At 38.4% G+C, this 15560-nt stretch overlaps 1 protein-coding gene across 1 annotated transcript in view; it reads left to right on the top strand.

Annotated features, from left to right (window-relative positions):
• LOC121907099 (ephrin type-A receptor 6-like) overlaps window positions 1-15560 on the top strand; it is a 191604-nt gene that overhangs the window by 91297 nt on the left and 84747 nt on the right. The window contains exon 4 of the mRNA XM_042426471.1: window positions 13446-13601. Coding sequence (XP_042282405.1) covers window positions 13446-13601 — 156 coding nt within the window. The remainder of the gene's footprint in view (window positions 1-13445; window positions 13602-15560) is intronic.

The raw sequence follows: 15560 nt of genomic DNA, 5'->3' as shown, positions 1-15560 counted from the left end.
GCCTGCTTGTCTCAGAGGGGGAAAAAACTGGACCATATATTTACAGAGACAAATCTTAATGCATATGCTCATGGTGCATTGCACAGTATTTTCTTGCATTTGTAAATATTTTGCTTATTTATACACGTGACTGAATATGAGCTTGTTCACGTAAGTCTGTGAGAAGAAAATGGAGAGAGGGAGAGAGAGCATCACCAAAGGCATTTACATTGACTGATCCATTTTAATTTCACTCCAACTCCATTATGTTGTTGATGTTACTAAAGGGCTGCCATGTCATTATCTCCCTCTTTTGTTTGTGCTGTTTTTGAGAAGACATTGCCGTTGTTTATTTTCCACAAGAAGGCCTTTATGCTAATGCGACCTCTGCTAAAGACGATTTGCTGTCGATTTAACAGCGTGTTAAAACCACAATCAACATCAATCATGCAGAAGTGAGGCTGGGAGTGAGGGAAAAGTTTGGAGCTAAGTCATGCTAATCTTCATAACACCTTACAATAAAATCATTAGGCTTTTGTACACACACACATTGACACACATTCTCTCTTGTTCAAGAGACTTGTGATCTCTGAGATTTATAATTAAACTGAAAGCAGTGGGATAAATATAAATATAAAGAAGCAGTTTTAGAGGCAGTGAATAAATGGTTGAACAAAATCAGTTCTATGATACAGATGTGCCAAAATGTAAATAAAGGTACAAAAACATAGGACTCATTTTTTTTATCCAAGAGATGTCTCATAGTGGTATCACAGAATCTGCAACATATTTGTATATATGGGTGAAAAATTACATTGAAATAAGATGAAGATAAGAATTGTGATTCTATGTTGCCGGAGAGAAAAAGGTGGAAGTCAAGCATGAGGGCGGTGCAGCATCTGGATGGTGTCCAGTGTGCACATGCTAGAGTTAGCTTATAGTTCAGCTTCTAAAAAGGCATATAGGATTTAGTTACTTGATAATTAGCTCTAGGTAATGGGTTACAGAGTATTCACAAAATACTTCACCTTCGTCTTGCAGAGATTAACAGCGAACTACAGCACTAACAAACGAGTTGACCAACCAGCACGCACCGCATCACTTTACAAAACTTTAACCAGCTCTGGTCAGGTGTAGAAAATAATTCAGCCCACAGTCATTTCATTTCAAAAGCGCAGCACCGGTGTTTAAGGGTGACTTCAAAATGCTTCCAAGACCAGTTAACTTCCAGTTATGTCTCACATTGTAGCTCAATGGACAAAGGAAATGAGTGAATGGTTTGGTACACAATTCACTGGAGTAAGAGCCTAAATATAATTGCCGCTCTTCTATTTATTGAATCAAGAATAATTTTGACACTATAACCGATTCTAAGCAGGCATACTACAGGTCTCTTTGTTGGAGCAAGAGACAGAAGCAACGTAAACATAAATGAGAACAGTTGAAGTAAAGCGAAAGCAAATTGGTAATAATAATGGAGCAGCAGCAACAGCAACATATAGTTCATCTTCTAAAAAGGCATGTAGTCACTTACTAATTAGCGAATTGGTAATAATAATGGAGCAGAAGCAACAGCTGGTGCATTTAATTCTGTTGATATCTGAGCAGTGAGGTTTACGGCACTATCTTAACAGCAAGGAAATACTATTTGTAGGGGAGCAGATACAAGAAGACAAGGAGAGGAAAGGAAACATGCCCTCAAGTGAGGTGAAAAGACTTTCGTTTCGCTGTTGAACATCCCTTGTGCATATGACTGATCTGATTACTGTGACCAAAAACATCTGAACCCACAGCAGTGCTAAATTGTAGTTACTCACCAAACACGCGCTGACTGAGTGACTAGCAACATCTAAAGGTAGTCCCACGAGCCGCCACTAGCCAACAATTAACACAATCAGATTTATGTGATTTACTTTATGTCTTGTGATCTTTTATAAGAGATATCCTTATAGTTGGTCTTGGTGCCGGTCAGGAAATTATGTCATCGGTCTGGCTCAGACTATAAAAACACAGCTTAACATTCAACCCCGAAGCCTTTACCAGCCGGTGTTTTTGTCTGCAATGTAAGATTTAGAGAAGAACTCTGTGCTCTTTCAGAGTTAACGGATGTCTTTTGAGAGGTTTACTACTCTGTTAGTTAATCTGGCACAAGACTGTTTCTATGCTGCTATAAACTTTGCTATAAAGGGATCACTGAGGCTGACCTCTAAAAAGTCCATAAAAAGATCTTTGTCTCTGATAATGTCACTGATATATAAGCGATGGTCTCCTCTGAATGAGCCCGTCCAGCACTGTTTTTGATGAAAAGTGCCTCTTACTTATTGTCTAGTTGTTAATTAGCTCTTTCTTCCCTCTCTCAGTTTGTCTCTCTTTGTTCCCCTCTCATCTTTACCTCCCTTAGAAATATCAAAACCAGTTGTCTCAAGACGTTTTACTAAGCTAACATTATAAACTTTTTAAGTGAACTACCAAATCATGGAGGAGAAAACACTTTTGATTATTCTTGTGGTGCCAGGTGTCTCTGTTGTTGCTGTAATTAACATACCTGCAGAGCATGTATGTGGCATTTAATTAGTCTCAAAACCTGTGCACATAAAAACTAGGCACGTGCGTATGATACAAGCACACAGAACAGTATCTACGAGCGGAGAAGCATTTCCGCTCCGCATGCACAAATCCATGAGCACGGGGTTGTGACGAGCACGAGCTCAACCCTCCCTACGTGCTCGCAACTGCTCAACACTCGCTCGTTCGACAACTTGACTCTTGAGATTTTGGAGGTGGGGATGGTACAGACCTTGGATTGGTCACACTTTGAATACTGTCCATGACCTTTGATTGGCTGTTTGGTTTGATGGCTGACACAGTCGGAAATAAGCAGTTGCCTGAGAGAAAGAAGGGAAACATTTATCTTTAAAAACAAAATCATCATTTACCAGACTTACATTTCCTTAATGGATGATAAAGTGGTGGAATCTGACTGTGTATCAGGCTGCAGCTACATTACATTTGAAATATATTTGTTCAGCTTTAATCTGACGGGGACAAAACACAGGAGGCAGCAAACTGAAGATGAAAAATATAGTTAAAGATTTTGAAAATATATAGACATGAGTGTAAGCTCCCAATCTGATCCGGTAATAATATGTTCGGTGATTTGCACTTGAAAAGGCATCGAGGTTGAAATCCAGTAGATTTTACATTTTTAGACATCTGTTTGTATCTTGGCTCAACAGCATTCAGTGATGCTGCTCGATCCTGCTGACTCATAAATATTAACATATAATCTCCAATATTATAGGAGTGATGTTCCATCAGTGCGACCAATCACATCATGAGTGATAGAGATAATTATTCATTGATCTTACGTGTCTAAAGCTTCATACCGATTTTCTAAATTTAAACTGAGATTACACATTATGTTTCAGTGCAGGAGCTGCTCTAACAAACTGACAGCCAGAACGTTATAAAAAAAAAAAAGGAGCTTTCACTCACAAGAAGGACATGCAGAGGTTGTATTCTGAGCTGAGGGTGAATTCACACTGTGTAATGTTTGAAGGCAAAAACCAATGTTCAAAGAAATGCCAGATGCGCATAAAAGTGATAACTTTAAATAGTCCTTTTTCATTATTTTATTTCATCTTTATTTAATCAGGCAGTCTCGTTGAGATTAAGATCTCTTTTCCAAGAGAGACCTGAGAACAAAAAACATTCAGAAGACAAGAACACAATCAGCAGACAGAAACAGCACAACTACACAATAAACAAGGAATTAATAAAACCAGTTACAAGACTCATAAAAAAAAACACCAGATAGTAAAGCTTTAAAATGTCCAAGGGGAATGTAAAACTCATGTTTGAGGGCAGTTTGCAGTTCATTCCATTTCTAAGGTGCAAAGTACCTGAAACCAGTTGTGCCAAGATTAGTGCATACCTGAGGGATTAAGTACTTACTGAATCGTGTACTGTAGTTACTAGATTTAAATGAGAGAAGAGATGAGAGGTAGTTTGGAAGCTTCGACAGTAGAGCATGAGACTCTTAGACAGTCCTTGAGTAACAAACTAATATCCAACCAGGATTATGATTCTGACATAAAGTAAATCTCTGGTAATTAATGTGCTTTGAGGAAATGAAACAGTGTGTCTGACTCTGCAGGAAGAGACAGAGAGAAACTCAGGATTTATTGAAGAAAACCTACCAGTGAGCAGGTTAGATTCACAGAGTCAGTTACCGCGGTAACTGACCCAGAGTTTAAGTTACCTCTCTTTCTGGAACTGAAAACCAAGTGTTTTCCTCATCTCAGGGTTAACAAACTCAGAGTTTTCACTAAACTCGCTTTCTGGAATACACCCCTGGTCTAATGTGGTCAGGATGGAAAAATAGCAGTGAAATTACTCTTTTTTCTGTTTTGATATCATTATTTATGTTTCCCTTTGTTCTCTCAGGCAACTTCCTGTCTTCAACTGTGTCAGTCATTTAACCAAACAGCCAATCAAAGGTCATGGTCAGTATTCAAAGTGTGACCAATCAAAGGGGCAGACTTTCTGTTGCATCCCCGCCTCCAATGTTTCAAAAGTCAACTTGACAAGCAAGCAAGTGTTGAGCAGTTACGAGCATGTAGGCCGCATTTGTGCACGCAGAGCAGAAATGCTACCTCGCAAGGATGCTTTTCCGTTCACGGATACTGTTCTGTACGCTCGTATCACGTGCACACCTGTTTTTTTGTGCACAGGTTTTGAGACTAATCAAACACCATACATTTATAAGGCAATTCATGTCACACACAACAACAGAAATCTGGCACACGAAATTTTCAAGAATTATAATAATATAATATAATAAGTAATAATTAAATTAATAAGGATATAATATGTGATTTTTGTCACAATGATTTGAGAAGACACACTGGTTTGACACACCAGACAGACAATATTGCAAATGTGCTGACTTGTAAAGAATACAATTTCCACTGATGTTTTCCACAGCACTAGACAAGTGAAGTGAAATAATGTGTAGTCATTGTGAGATACAAAGGCAACAGAGTAGAGGTCCCAAATGCAGACACGCAGGCAGAGCAGGTTGAATTATAGCAGAGGGAATTAGCTGGAATCAATGAAAAGGCTTGGAGTTTGGCAGCTTGAATACAGTCCAAACAAGCAAACATACCAGATTTAGCTGGGAAAAATCTACTCACACACTGTGGCAAAAAGCAGGAGGGAAAGGGAATAGTGTGGGCAAAAACCGAGAGAACTAGCAGGCAAAACTGACCTCACTGTTCTGTGCTGCTTATATTATTTCACTGTGGATTCATATTTTAAAGAAGCTTATCAATATTTTTTGAATGACAACTGACTCTCTTAAAAAGGCAGGCCAGAGTTCAACCAGACTGAACTCAAGGCGAACAATGCATGATCAATAATAAACCCCAGGCAAATATGTCTATCCTTATTGAAAGGAATGGTGAGTTAAATTCACACCTCGAGGCAGCAACGCAGAGCGCAGACAGGCAACATGTTTCAACAGGGATATAGATAACGGGCGGAGTTACTGGAACAGGAACAGGGTACTGACAGATTGTACTTATTGTTGTTACAATTCCTTAAAAAAGAGAGACTTTTACGTGGTTAAATAAAGGAAATATGAAAAAAAAAATAAAAGGAAGGAGGGATTGAGGAACAGGTGTGCAGGGTGAAGAGAAGGGGAGAAGCAGGATGATGTTATTTGCAGAACTCAAGAGGGGCAACTGGTGTACAGATGATGAATGGTAGGTAGGTCTGGAATGCACCATGATAAAAAAAATACATGGCCGAGGGGAAGGAGACAGTCAGTAAGGCAAAGCATTTAACAAAAGAATTGTCTGTTATAGTTGAAGTGGAAGTTGCATTAAGCAGTGATGTTATGATGCTCTAAGTGTCCTTTTAAGTCGCTTACGCTCCTAGCCTGCATGCTGTCGAAGGTAGAGATAATTATCTCTGGTTATCCTTGTTAACAGTATTGTCTTTTAAAATGGGCTGCATTAAAAGAGCTTATTGCCGATGTTACCTGTGATCTTCAATAATGAATCTCCAGCCAGTATCTAATCAAAGCTTGATTCAACACAACCTTCATGCTACAAAGTACCTGTCTAATTAAACTGAAAAAAACAGTACAATACATGAAATTGTGGCAAGCAGGTACACGAAGAAATATCAAATAAAATCTTTGCAATTTAAATGGATTCAAAGACAAGGAGAATATCTGAATTCTACAGTTTGTCTGCAAGTGCTAAATCGCAGCTTTTCCTGCGTCTGAGTGGGGAGACTCACTCTGCTCACTTCATCACTGAGTCAAGCTTGCTATGTTCAAGTTTCAGCCTTTGCTACATCACTATTAAACATATTGTTCTGCAAAGCCTCCAGACTTTATGATTTCTAAATGCCATGATTGAGGTTAAAATCAGGAAGCAAGTAGGAGAGAGTGAATACATGAAGGTAACAACCATTGGAAAACTGAAAGCAGAAGCTTGTACGAAAAATGGCAGAAATGGTTGTAAATACAGCTGAGGTCATGAAAATGTATCAAGTATTAAAAAGTACTTTTGACTTGAGGTTTAAAGATTAAGATAGTGATTGATTGTGATGAGAATGGTGATCCATTACAATGAATAAAGATAAAAGAATTATACAGTTAAAGTATTGTTATTAATAACTTACTGAAGCTCACACCAGCAAGTTTTCTGTCACTAACCGAGCAACACCATTTTCAACCCTTCAGCAGAAATGTGTTGGAGAGGCATACTAATCCTCAAGTGCAAATCAGAGATAGAGCTCACTTCAGCTAACGAAGAGAGGGAGGAGGGCTGATGAACAACAGAGTGACAGAGAGAGAAGAGAGAAGCGTTTCTCATTCTGAGTGTTAGAGATTATAGTTCTTGATTACAAACTATTTTAAAGGTAGGTTTCAGAGTGCGACTGCAACTGCTTTCTTAAGAGATGCTGAAGAAGATGTGTGACTTTTAATCATCTATAGGGTTTGTAAGCACAGCATATTGTTAAACTGAAAGCAGGATTGCTGTAAGAACACAGATTAGTCCTGTTGTTTCAACCACAGACGTGAGCTCAATTTACTGTTTTTGGCTTGTATCGTTTTACTGTACCTCAGTGATATTGTCATGTTCCTTTGTTTTGTTTTGTTTTGTTTTTGGCACCGGCCACAGCTACGGCTATGGTGTATTATTATGCATAGAGAAAGAAAGGGGACCAAACACTACTCTTCTGCTAATATGCATATGAGTGGACAAGATGTGTCAGCACAGAGAGGAAGCAATAAAGCGTCTAATTATATTACTTTATAGTTTTCATAGATGGGACACAGAGGAGGGTAAATATTTCTGTGGAATAAAACTGAAAAAAGTGCACATCTTCCATTTTTCCATATGCAATAAGTTTCAAGCTGCATCTCGCCACCATCTCTGCAATGATCTCTCATCCTTTGCATCGCCTCCTCACCACGCTGCCTTTGATTTCAAGAGCTGAACTATTCTGCAACATTTGTTGATGTGGTTCTGCAAGTAAATGCTGCAGAATTGTGCTCCTCTTGGAATTGTTCTTCTTCGCTGACCACCGGGAGAGGAACCCACCATCATCGGCTATACACCGCAAAGAACTTCACTCATGCACAGAAATCATATATACCAGTAAAGATGCACCAATGGGTCAGATTCAACAATTCTTGTTAGGATCTTTGAAAATGAATTAAAACCTTCAAGGGATACTAAAAGCAATAGTTTGACATTTTGGGAAATACTCTCAAATCCTTTATTGCCAGGAGTGAGAAGACAGATACCACTCTCATGTCTATACGATAAATATGGAGATACAGCCAGCAGCCAATTAGCTTAGCTCAGCAGAAAGACTGGAATCAGATGGAAACATCTAGTCTGCTGTGTCCAAAGGTAACAACAGCTGCCTACCAGCAGTTGTAAAACTCACTATTTAGCACGTTACATCTTGTTTGTTTAATCTGTACAAAAATTTAAGAGTAGAAAGGACAAGTTGCGGTTTTTGGTATAGTTTGGTATAGTTTTTACAGACTGTTGCGTAAACCCCTTTCACAACAAATTTATGGTGAAATACCTGAAAAACAATAATAAAAGAATCATAAATATTTTTGCTAGCTTTCTTGAGAAAGGACTTTCCATCATGTCAGAGGTATAAACAGCTTTTTTTTTTCAAAATTTTTAAAATCTAACTCAACAGAGAAGGGTAGAAATTCTAGCAGATGGTCATACAGTGTATACAGTTCAGAGACAGACAGGTCTACTCCCCATACATGATCTGCCTGCCAGTTGCTACTGTGTTGTTCAGGTCTAGTGAGTACAAAGTAGCAGGCCTCACCATCCAATCTGCTGCCTCTGGGTCTCAGGGCCCGGCTCTGGGCTCTGCACCCAGGGCTTGAAGATGTTCTGGATGACTTCCAGATCTCATTAACCTTGGGCTGAAGGCCTAGAATTAGACCAAGGCCCCAAAGGCTGATGGGTTGGGAAACTATTCTCTCGTCCCCTCCTCAACTCTACTTGCTTCTGAGGAGTACAGTAGGGCTGGCCCCTAAACGTCGATTATTCGAACCATCAGTAGTGAGGCCCCGGAGTCGAATCTCATTTTGTCAGTCAAATAACTCACAGCACCCATGCAGGAGAGATACTCCGTGGTGTGCTTGGATTTTCTTACTGAACTATGACCAGGATTTTATTCCTCTCACTATGTGGAAATCTGATATTTTCACATCACAGATAATGAATGACAAAGGCATTTAAAGTTAATGAGTCTCAGAGGTAAAAAATGAGACTCATGTTTTATGTTTTATGTTTGAGGTTAATGTGGGATGGCTGCTTTGCAGGTGCGCTGAACTGCAGGCTACTGGGTCGAGGCTATAAATAACATATGTCTTATAATTGAAGGTGAGGTTCAGAGAAAAATATTAGTAATAATACTGAGACTATTTATAAAAACAAAAAAAAGTTTCAGTAAGAAAAAAAACAGTAACTACAAGCACCTGACAAATTAAAATACAGAGGCTCCCTCACCCTCGGGAAAGTTGAATATTCGGTAAAAATGTGCAACTCAAGTGAATCAGGTACAGTTCTACAGTATATAAACATCCCGATCCTCAAACATTGCTTCTTTCAGGTGTCAGGTGACACCTTACTACGAGATTTTTTTCTACAACGCTTTTGTTTTTATGAGCATATTTTCACAGGAGTACAAATAACTGGCTGATGCGTTATGATATATGCATATCATGTTATAAGAATTAGTAAAAGTCTTCATGATACATCATGATGTGTTATGTATATTATTTGAGACATAGCTGTATCTTATAACTATAAGGCATTACAAGTATGATTGTATTTTACAAGATCAATTATTACAATCGCTGATAATCACTGTGCTGTTTTGCATGAAAGGTTATCGAGTAATTCATTAAGAGTATGGGTTGGACTTGCTTTTTTATACAGATATAGACAGGAAGTCAGGTTTAACGGCTATTCTAGCTCACTGACATTCATACTTCAATATCAATTTTCTGTGATTTATGATGCATTATTGTACGTGATGTCTGCTGAGTCATTATTCCAACTCAGCAGCTGTGGTTCCCTTTCCTCTGTGCTGCCTCACGTTCAATTTAAATGTCCGTCATGGGCTCTGGTGTCAGGATCAACAAACAGCACGATGGTCATATCATACCTCTGTCTGACAGACAGACAAACATACAGTACATCATGTTCTCCCGATATCAAAATAGCCTCACTACACCAGACAGGAGCTCTCTAGTTATTAACAGGAGGTATCATGATGTTCATAACACCTTTTAATGTTTATTTTCTAGATGAGATAATAATAAGTGAATATAAGCAACTTTATTAATTGTTTTTTACTATCTTGTAATTATACTTATAATACTTAGTAGTATAATGTAATAATAAACTGTGGTATAATGATTTATAACATTATATACTCATATATTTATAATTCATGCTTATTCGTACAGCAGTTCTTAACCCTCTGGAGTCCACATTCTTTTGGGTTATTTTTTGACAACTTTCAAAGCATTAATTTTCTCTTTGTTTAGCACCTTTTTAATTGTTGTTACCTGACATGCAAGGTATTAATTTTTTCAGCTGTAAATCTAACTTATTACTTATCACCTTTTGTCAATTTAACAAAGTATAAAGCTTCCAGGAACTCACATTTCAAGAAAAATGACACAAATTTTGAGTGATGATGACTGAAAATATGATTACTGAAAGTTCAAGGTTGTAAAAAATAAAGAATTGTTTCTTTATTCATAGTCACAAATATAGTAGAAAAAATGTAGTAAATAAAACTTTAATACATTCTTTAGTAAAGTGATTTTATCGCAACTTGTTTTTGTGCCTTCTTTATTGAAACGCTGTAAGTCACTGAAAATATTAATAATTCACAGTTTTAAAACGTTCTTTCAAAAAAGTGTTTTATGGTCTACAGACATAAATGAGACACTGTGTGAAAGCCACACATCAGCACTTTCATCTGGTTTTCTCGGCTTGTCTCCACATCATATAAATAAAGTTACGTTTCTATAAATAAAACATGCTCACTATATTCACGCTGAATAGACAGATTCCACATTTAGGACATAATGCTTATGAAGCTTCATAAAAACTTTGTTTAATGCATTATGCAAGTTCTTCTCAAACTTTTATTTTTTTACATGTTGAGAAACTTCTATGACACTTCAACTCATGAAACAGTTACAAAAGTGCACACATACTTGATGCAGACATGTAGTCTTACCCTGTTGACCCCGTCTATGTTTTGGCTCTCAATCACCAGACCATTAGCAGTCTAACATGCAAGCTCTTTTCAATACCAAGTCTTTTTCATCTGTATGGATCAGAGGTCATATTCATAATAAGGGTTTATTGTATAACTACTCCAATTTTACTTTTAGCTTTATGAATACAGTACATATGAATGCTTGCATACTTGTATATACAGTGGTATTTGATTTGCATTTTTCCAGTCAAAATGGCCTCAGGCCTCATTCATATGATAAACTGTCTGGTTCGGTTCATTGTACTGCTTGTCACTGCTGTCCAGAGGTGTGTGTGTGTGTGTGTGCATACCAGCATCTGTGTGCTAACCTCCTTGCCACCATGTGCGTGTCCATCCTCGGGTGATGCATGGTCAGCCATAGTACAGCGCCACTGTGGCCTTGGAGCAGAGCCTGACCAGACAGATTGAGGCAGAACGCTGCTGCGAGGTTCGAAAAGGCACATCCCCTCAGTTCAGTGAAGGTCGGACAGAGGCATCATTAGGTTGACAGAGTCTAAAACAGGGTCTAGTGGGGTGGGGGTGGTTGACTGACTGGTTTTTGACTCAAGGACACACCGGTACCAGAGGTTAATGACGAAGGCAGCCTTGGTACGCCATAGGGGATGCCACTTATCATACTAATACAGATAGCCTCTGTGTGTGTGTGTGTGTTTGTGTGCTTGGCGTGTGTGTGTGTGTGTGTGTCAGTTTTTGAAGCCAATATCATTTTGAATATTAGGAGACTGAAGTCATAAATACTTGATATTCATCATCTATAAATTTGAACTTTTTAAATATCCTTTATTTTTGACACTAATATTCTCTATTAAATAGCTAAGCTAAAACATAAACATAAACAATGCTAAAAAAAAAGTTTATGTCCACTCATAACACGTGTGTGTGTGTGCATGTGTGAGTGTGCTAACCTTTGCCTCTGTCCTAATTGTCCTCATTTTATCGAAGTAGTCGTGGTTTTAAGCGATTCCTTGTCCTTCCTACAGCTCCATTTATCACAGGCGGCAATTGAGTCACACAAAAGCACTCAGTGCTTCAAGGTGAATCCCTTCAAATGGCTCAGCTTGTGTTACCTTGTTAAATCGATGCACCTGGTGACAACCAGCAGCAGTGGAAATCTCACCAGGCAGGAGAGTTTTGCACGTCTCTGTGACATGGGGGTACTTTGGGGGTTGAGAAAATGCTATTAAAAGGCTGTCTCTAATGGTCAGAATCTTTTCAACTCTTGTCTTGCTTATATAGTCAGTTTTCTTTGTTTTTTAATAAGGAGAGTGTTTACTTCATTCTGTTTGTGGTTGAGTTTATTCATGTTTTACACTTAAGCATGATTTACACCCACATAGTGGCAGTCACTTCAATAGTGAAATATTAATTTACATGAAGTATTTCACCCATAATGTCTTGTATTTGTAGTTTTGTTTATTTTTTGTGACGTTCCTAACTCAGTTTTACTGAGTGAACTCACTCTGAAGAATCTTAATGACACCGATGACAGGAGCTGTTTGAATTCTGTAACTGTTAAGAAAGAGGAGCTTCAGTGCCTCCTTTCCTATGTGCTTAAGCCTACAAAAGGAGATACCAGTATTACACTTTTTTAACTTTCTTTTTACTGCAGTAGAAAACTCACAGTGCAGGCATTTCCAAGCCAACTTTTTAATTCATTCTCTGAATTTTAATACAGGAACTTGGGTTTGATAGCAATACATGTGTTTTGTGTGAATACGGAACCAGCAGCAAACCTCTTCATTACACGCTTTCATACACAAGGTTTCTGGAATAAGTTCAACAGTTAGTGCTGGATTAGAACAAACAGACTCATTTTGGCAACATTTTTCATGCACCAAACTGAGGTGTTTAAAACCCCTCTCTCTGTTAGGAATGTGTATAGTGAGTTGCAGCTGCTTTTGTCGAACTTTTTTATTAAATTATAAATACTAAATATATAAATTAGTTCTCAGAGACTGAGTAGAATAGTTAGACATGTTTACTTCTAACTTTTCAGCCTTATTTATATTTAAAATGTATTTTGACTGGATATTATTTACTCTGCTTCAATATCAGAATGATAAATATCATAACTAACTGAAATTTTGAAGGTTCTGATGAAGTTTTACAAAATGTTTCTGAAATTTAAGTTTAGTGAAATTATTTTGGCACGATGGTCTTTTCCTAACTTTTCATCTCATCCTCATGATGTTTTGAAGCTGAAGTATGAAAACCAAAAAAACTGCATTAAAATTCTCTTCTAAAACATGCTAATACAAACCAAGTTCAGCAGGTCTGTGACGGGTGTTACAGGTGATATATTTGGATGTTTTCTCTCAAAGACCCTTTCTGTGATCACATCTCTCTAAGTTATAATTATTCATTGAGAGTTACACACCTGCCATCAAAGGTGTGACTCAGTATCCTCAGGGTTAAAAAAATATGTGTGGATTTATGCATTGCAAGTTTTTGGATTCATTGTCAGGTATTTAATTCTGATAAATACCTGATACGGTTAGCGTTACTATATCAGGTATTAAATTCAGGATGATTATTAACAGACAACCTTCAGCTCCAGTGGTTTGGCTTGGTTCTCATATCCTGTCATATTGTCTTTCTGTCACCCCCAGCATGCCACCCAGGCTTCTACAAAGCATTTGCTGGAAACATCAAGTGTTCAAAGTGCCCTCCGCACAGTTTCAGCTATGGAGAAGGAGCTGCGATCTGCCGCTGTGAGAAGGGCTTCTTCAGGGCTGAGAAAGATCCTCCAACTATGGCTTGCACACGTGAGTATACCACTTACTAATTACCTAAAGAAGATGACATAAAGAAGATGTACAGGGCTTTTAGTCATACATTTTGATTTCATCAGAGTCAGGAGAGAACTTTGAACCTCACCGCCATTTATGCATCTACTTTGGTTGAACCCAAACACCTGTTCCTGATCGGCTCAAAGAGAGTAATGACTAATGATGAAGATGAGGAATAATGTTAAGGAGATAGAGGCAATCATATTGTATTTTTGGCTGATTAAACATTGTTTACTGTGAATTCACATTAAAAATTTCTATATTTGTGTATGCCTGAGACCTTGGAAGGGTTATTACTTTCTCTATAGAGCTGGTGGATTACTCCAGTGGTCTCTCAGACTTATCTGGTGTGAAACTGTACATTAGAGAGTCTCTGGATGAATTACATGGCTTTTGTTCAGCTGCCTCGTCTTCATCGATGATTCACTGGCTGTCATTACGACTTCATATTTGCATTAAATTACAGTTTAACCGGACTAATTCTCCTTTAATTAAAAAGCCATTTAGCTGTCACTGAGATAGACGGGGGCCATGTCTGAGAACTCTCCAGGGTGGAAGAGTGTATTTGTCTTTTACAGCAAGACCAAACCAAGTCAGTGGGGCTGTTGCAAGTTTACAGTGCAAGAAGCACTACTTTCAGAGGAAATCGTCACAGTGATTTCATCTCTAAATTTAGCGTCAAATAATGCAACAATTTGCCTCTGCTAACAGAAATCCTGAAAGGAAAATTATACCTGCATCCAGTCTGTTGCTAATGGAGAGCTATAAGAGCAGTTAACTCCTAACTTAACTGTTCGGGTAGCAGTCCTACATACCTATCTTTCCATTAAGCTTAAAAGCAAAGTGCTGATCAAACATGTTTACATATGAAAAATTACAAAATTATGAAAAAAACTTGAATGTGAATATTTTCTGGTTTCTTTTGTCTTCCATGACAGTAAACTGAATATCTTTGGGTTGTAGGGTTGGTCGAGAGATAAGAAGACATTTAAGATGTCACATTGGTGATCATATTTTATCATTATCTGACATGTTATAGACCAAGCAACTAATTGCCTGATCAAGAAAATAATTAATAGATGCAGCCCTAGACATGCCCAGGGTGATAGCATCCATGAACTAACAATATTGAATTTTAGTGGCTTGTTTGAGGGCTCTTCAAAAGCTGTTGTTAGTTGTTGAACAATATCTTCCAGTCACCAGAGCATCCTTAATTTCCAAGGCCACTTTTGCACCCAGTAGAGACAAACACGGAGCAGAAAAGCTCAAGATGTATGACAACCCAGCAGACTAAGATGAGTAAACTACCACATCTATTTCCACAAGCTGTAAACTCTTTTTGGAACATGCATAATTCATTTTAATCAGAAGCTCAGAAGCCAAAGCATAAACTATTTGCTTGACATCTAAGTAAAAGAAAGAAATGGAGATTAAAGACAGAGGGCCTGAGCAGAAGACAAAGGAAGGGTGCAAGAAAGAGAGGATGTCACAGGAGGACAGATAAAGGGGGAGAGAAAGTGTAAAGACTGGATGGAGTAGACAGTGAGAGAAAGGAAGGAGGGTGCTGATACCAATCTCCCCCTAGAGGAGAATGGAAGCTGATTGATGGCAGCGGGGTTACTCTGCAGGAGGGAAGGTAGGTGGATTCTCCTCGATGGATAGAATAGAGGAGATGAGATGATGGCCGATAGAGGCAGAAAGAGATAAAGAAAGAGAGAATTGACATCCGCTGACAGTAGTGGAGTAGGGATGGGAGGAGCTTTCCTGTCTGCTCAGGTTTTTAGTAAAGGTAGGAAGGGAGAGGGATGGAGGGATGGTGAAGGAGAGGGAAACATCCCATTGTCTAGGCAGACAGTGAGCTTTGCAGGACAGGAGTGTTCAAATCCCTCCGGCCTTTTAACTCCACCCTGTTGACAGCTGGCTGCCTGCTACTTA

The sequence above is a fragment of the Thunnus maccoyii genome, chromosome 11, assembly GCF_910596095.1.
Source record: "Thunnus maccoyii chromosome 11, fThuMac1.1, whole genome shotgun sequence".
In the NCBI taxonomy this organism is placed as follows: domain Eukaryota; kingdom Metazoa; phylum Chordata; class Actinopteri; order Scombriformes; family Scombridae; genus Thunnus; species Thunnus maccoyii.
The sequence above is the reverse complement of the archived record's forward strand: the minus strand, read 5'-3'. Positions and strand labels throughout refer to the sequence as shown.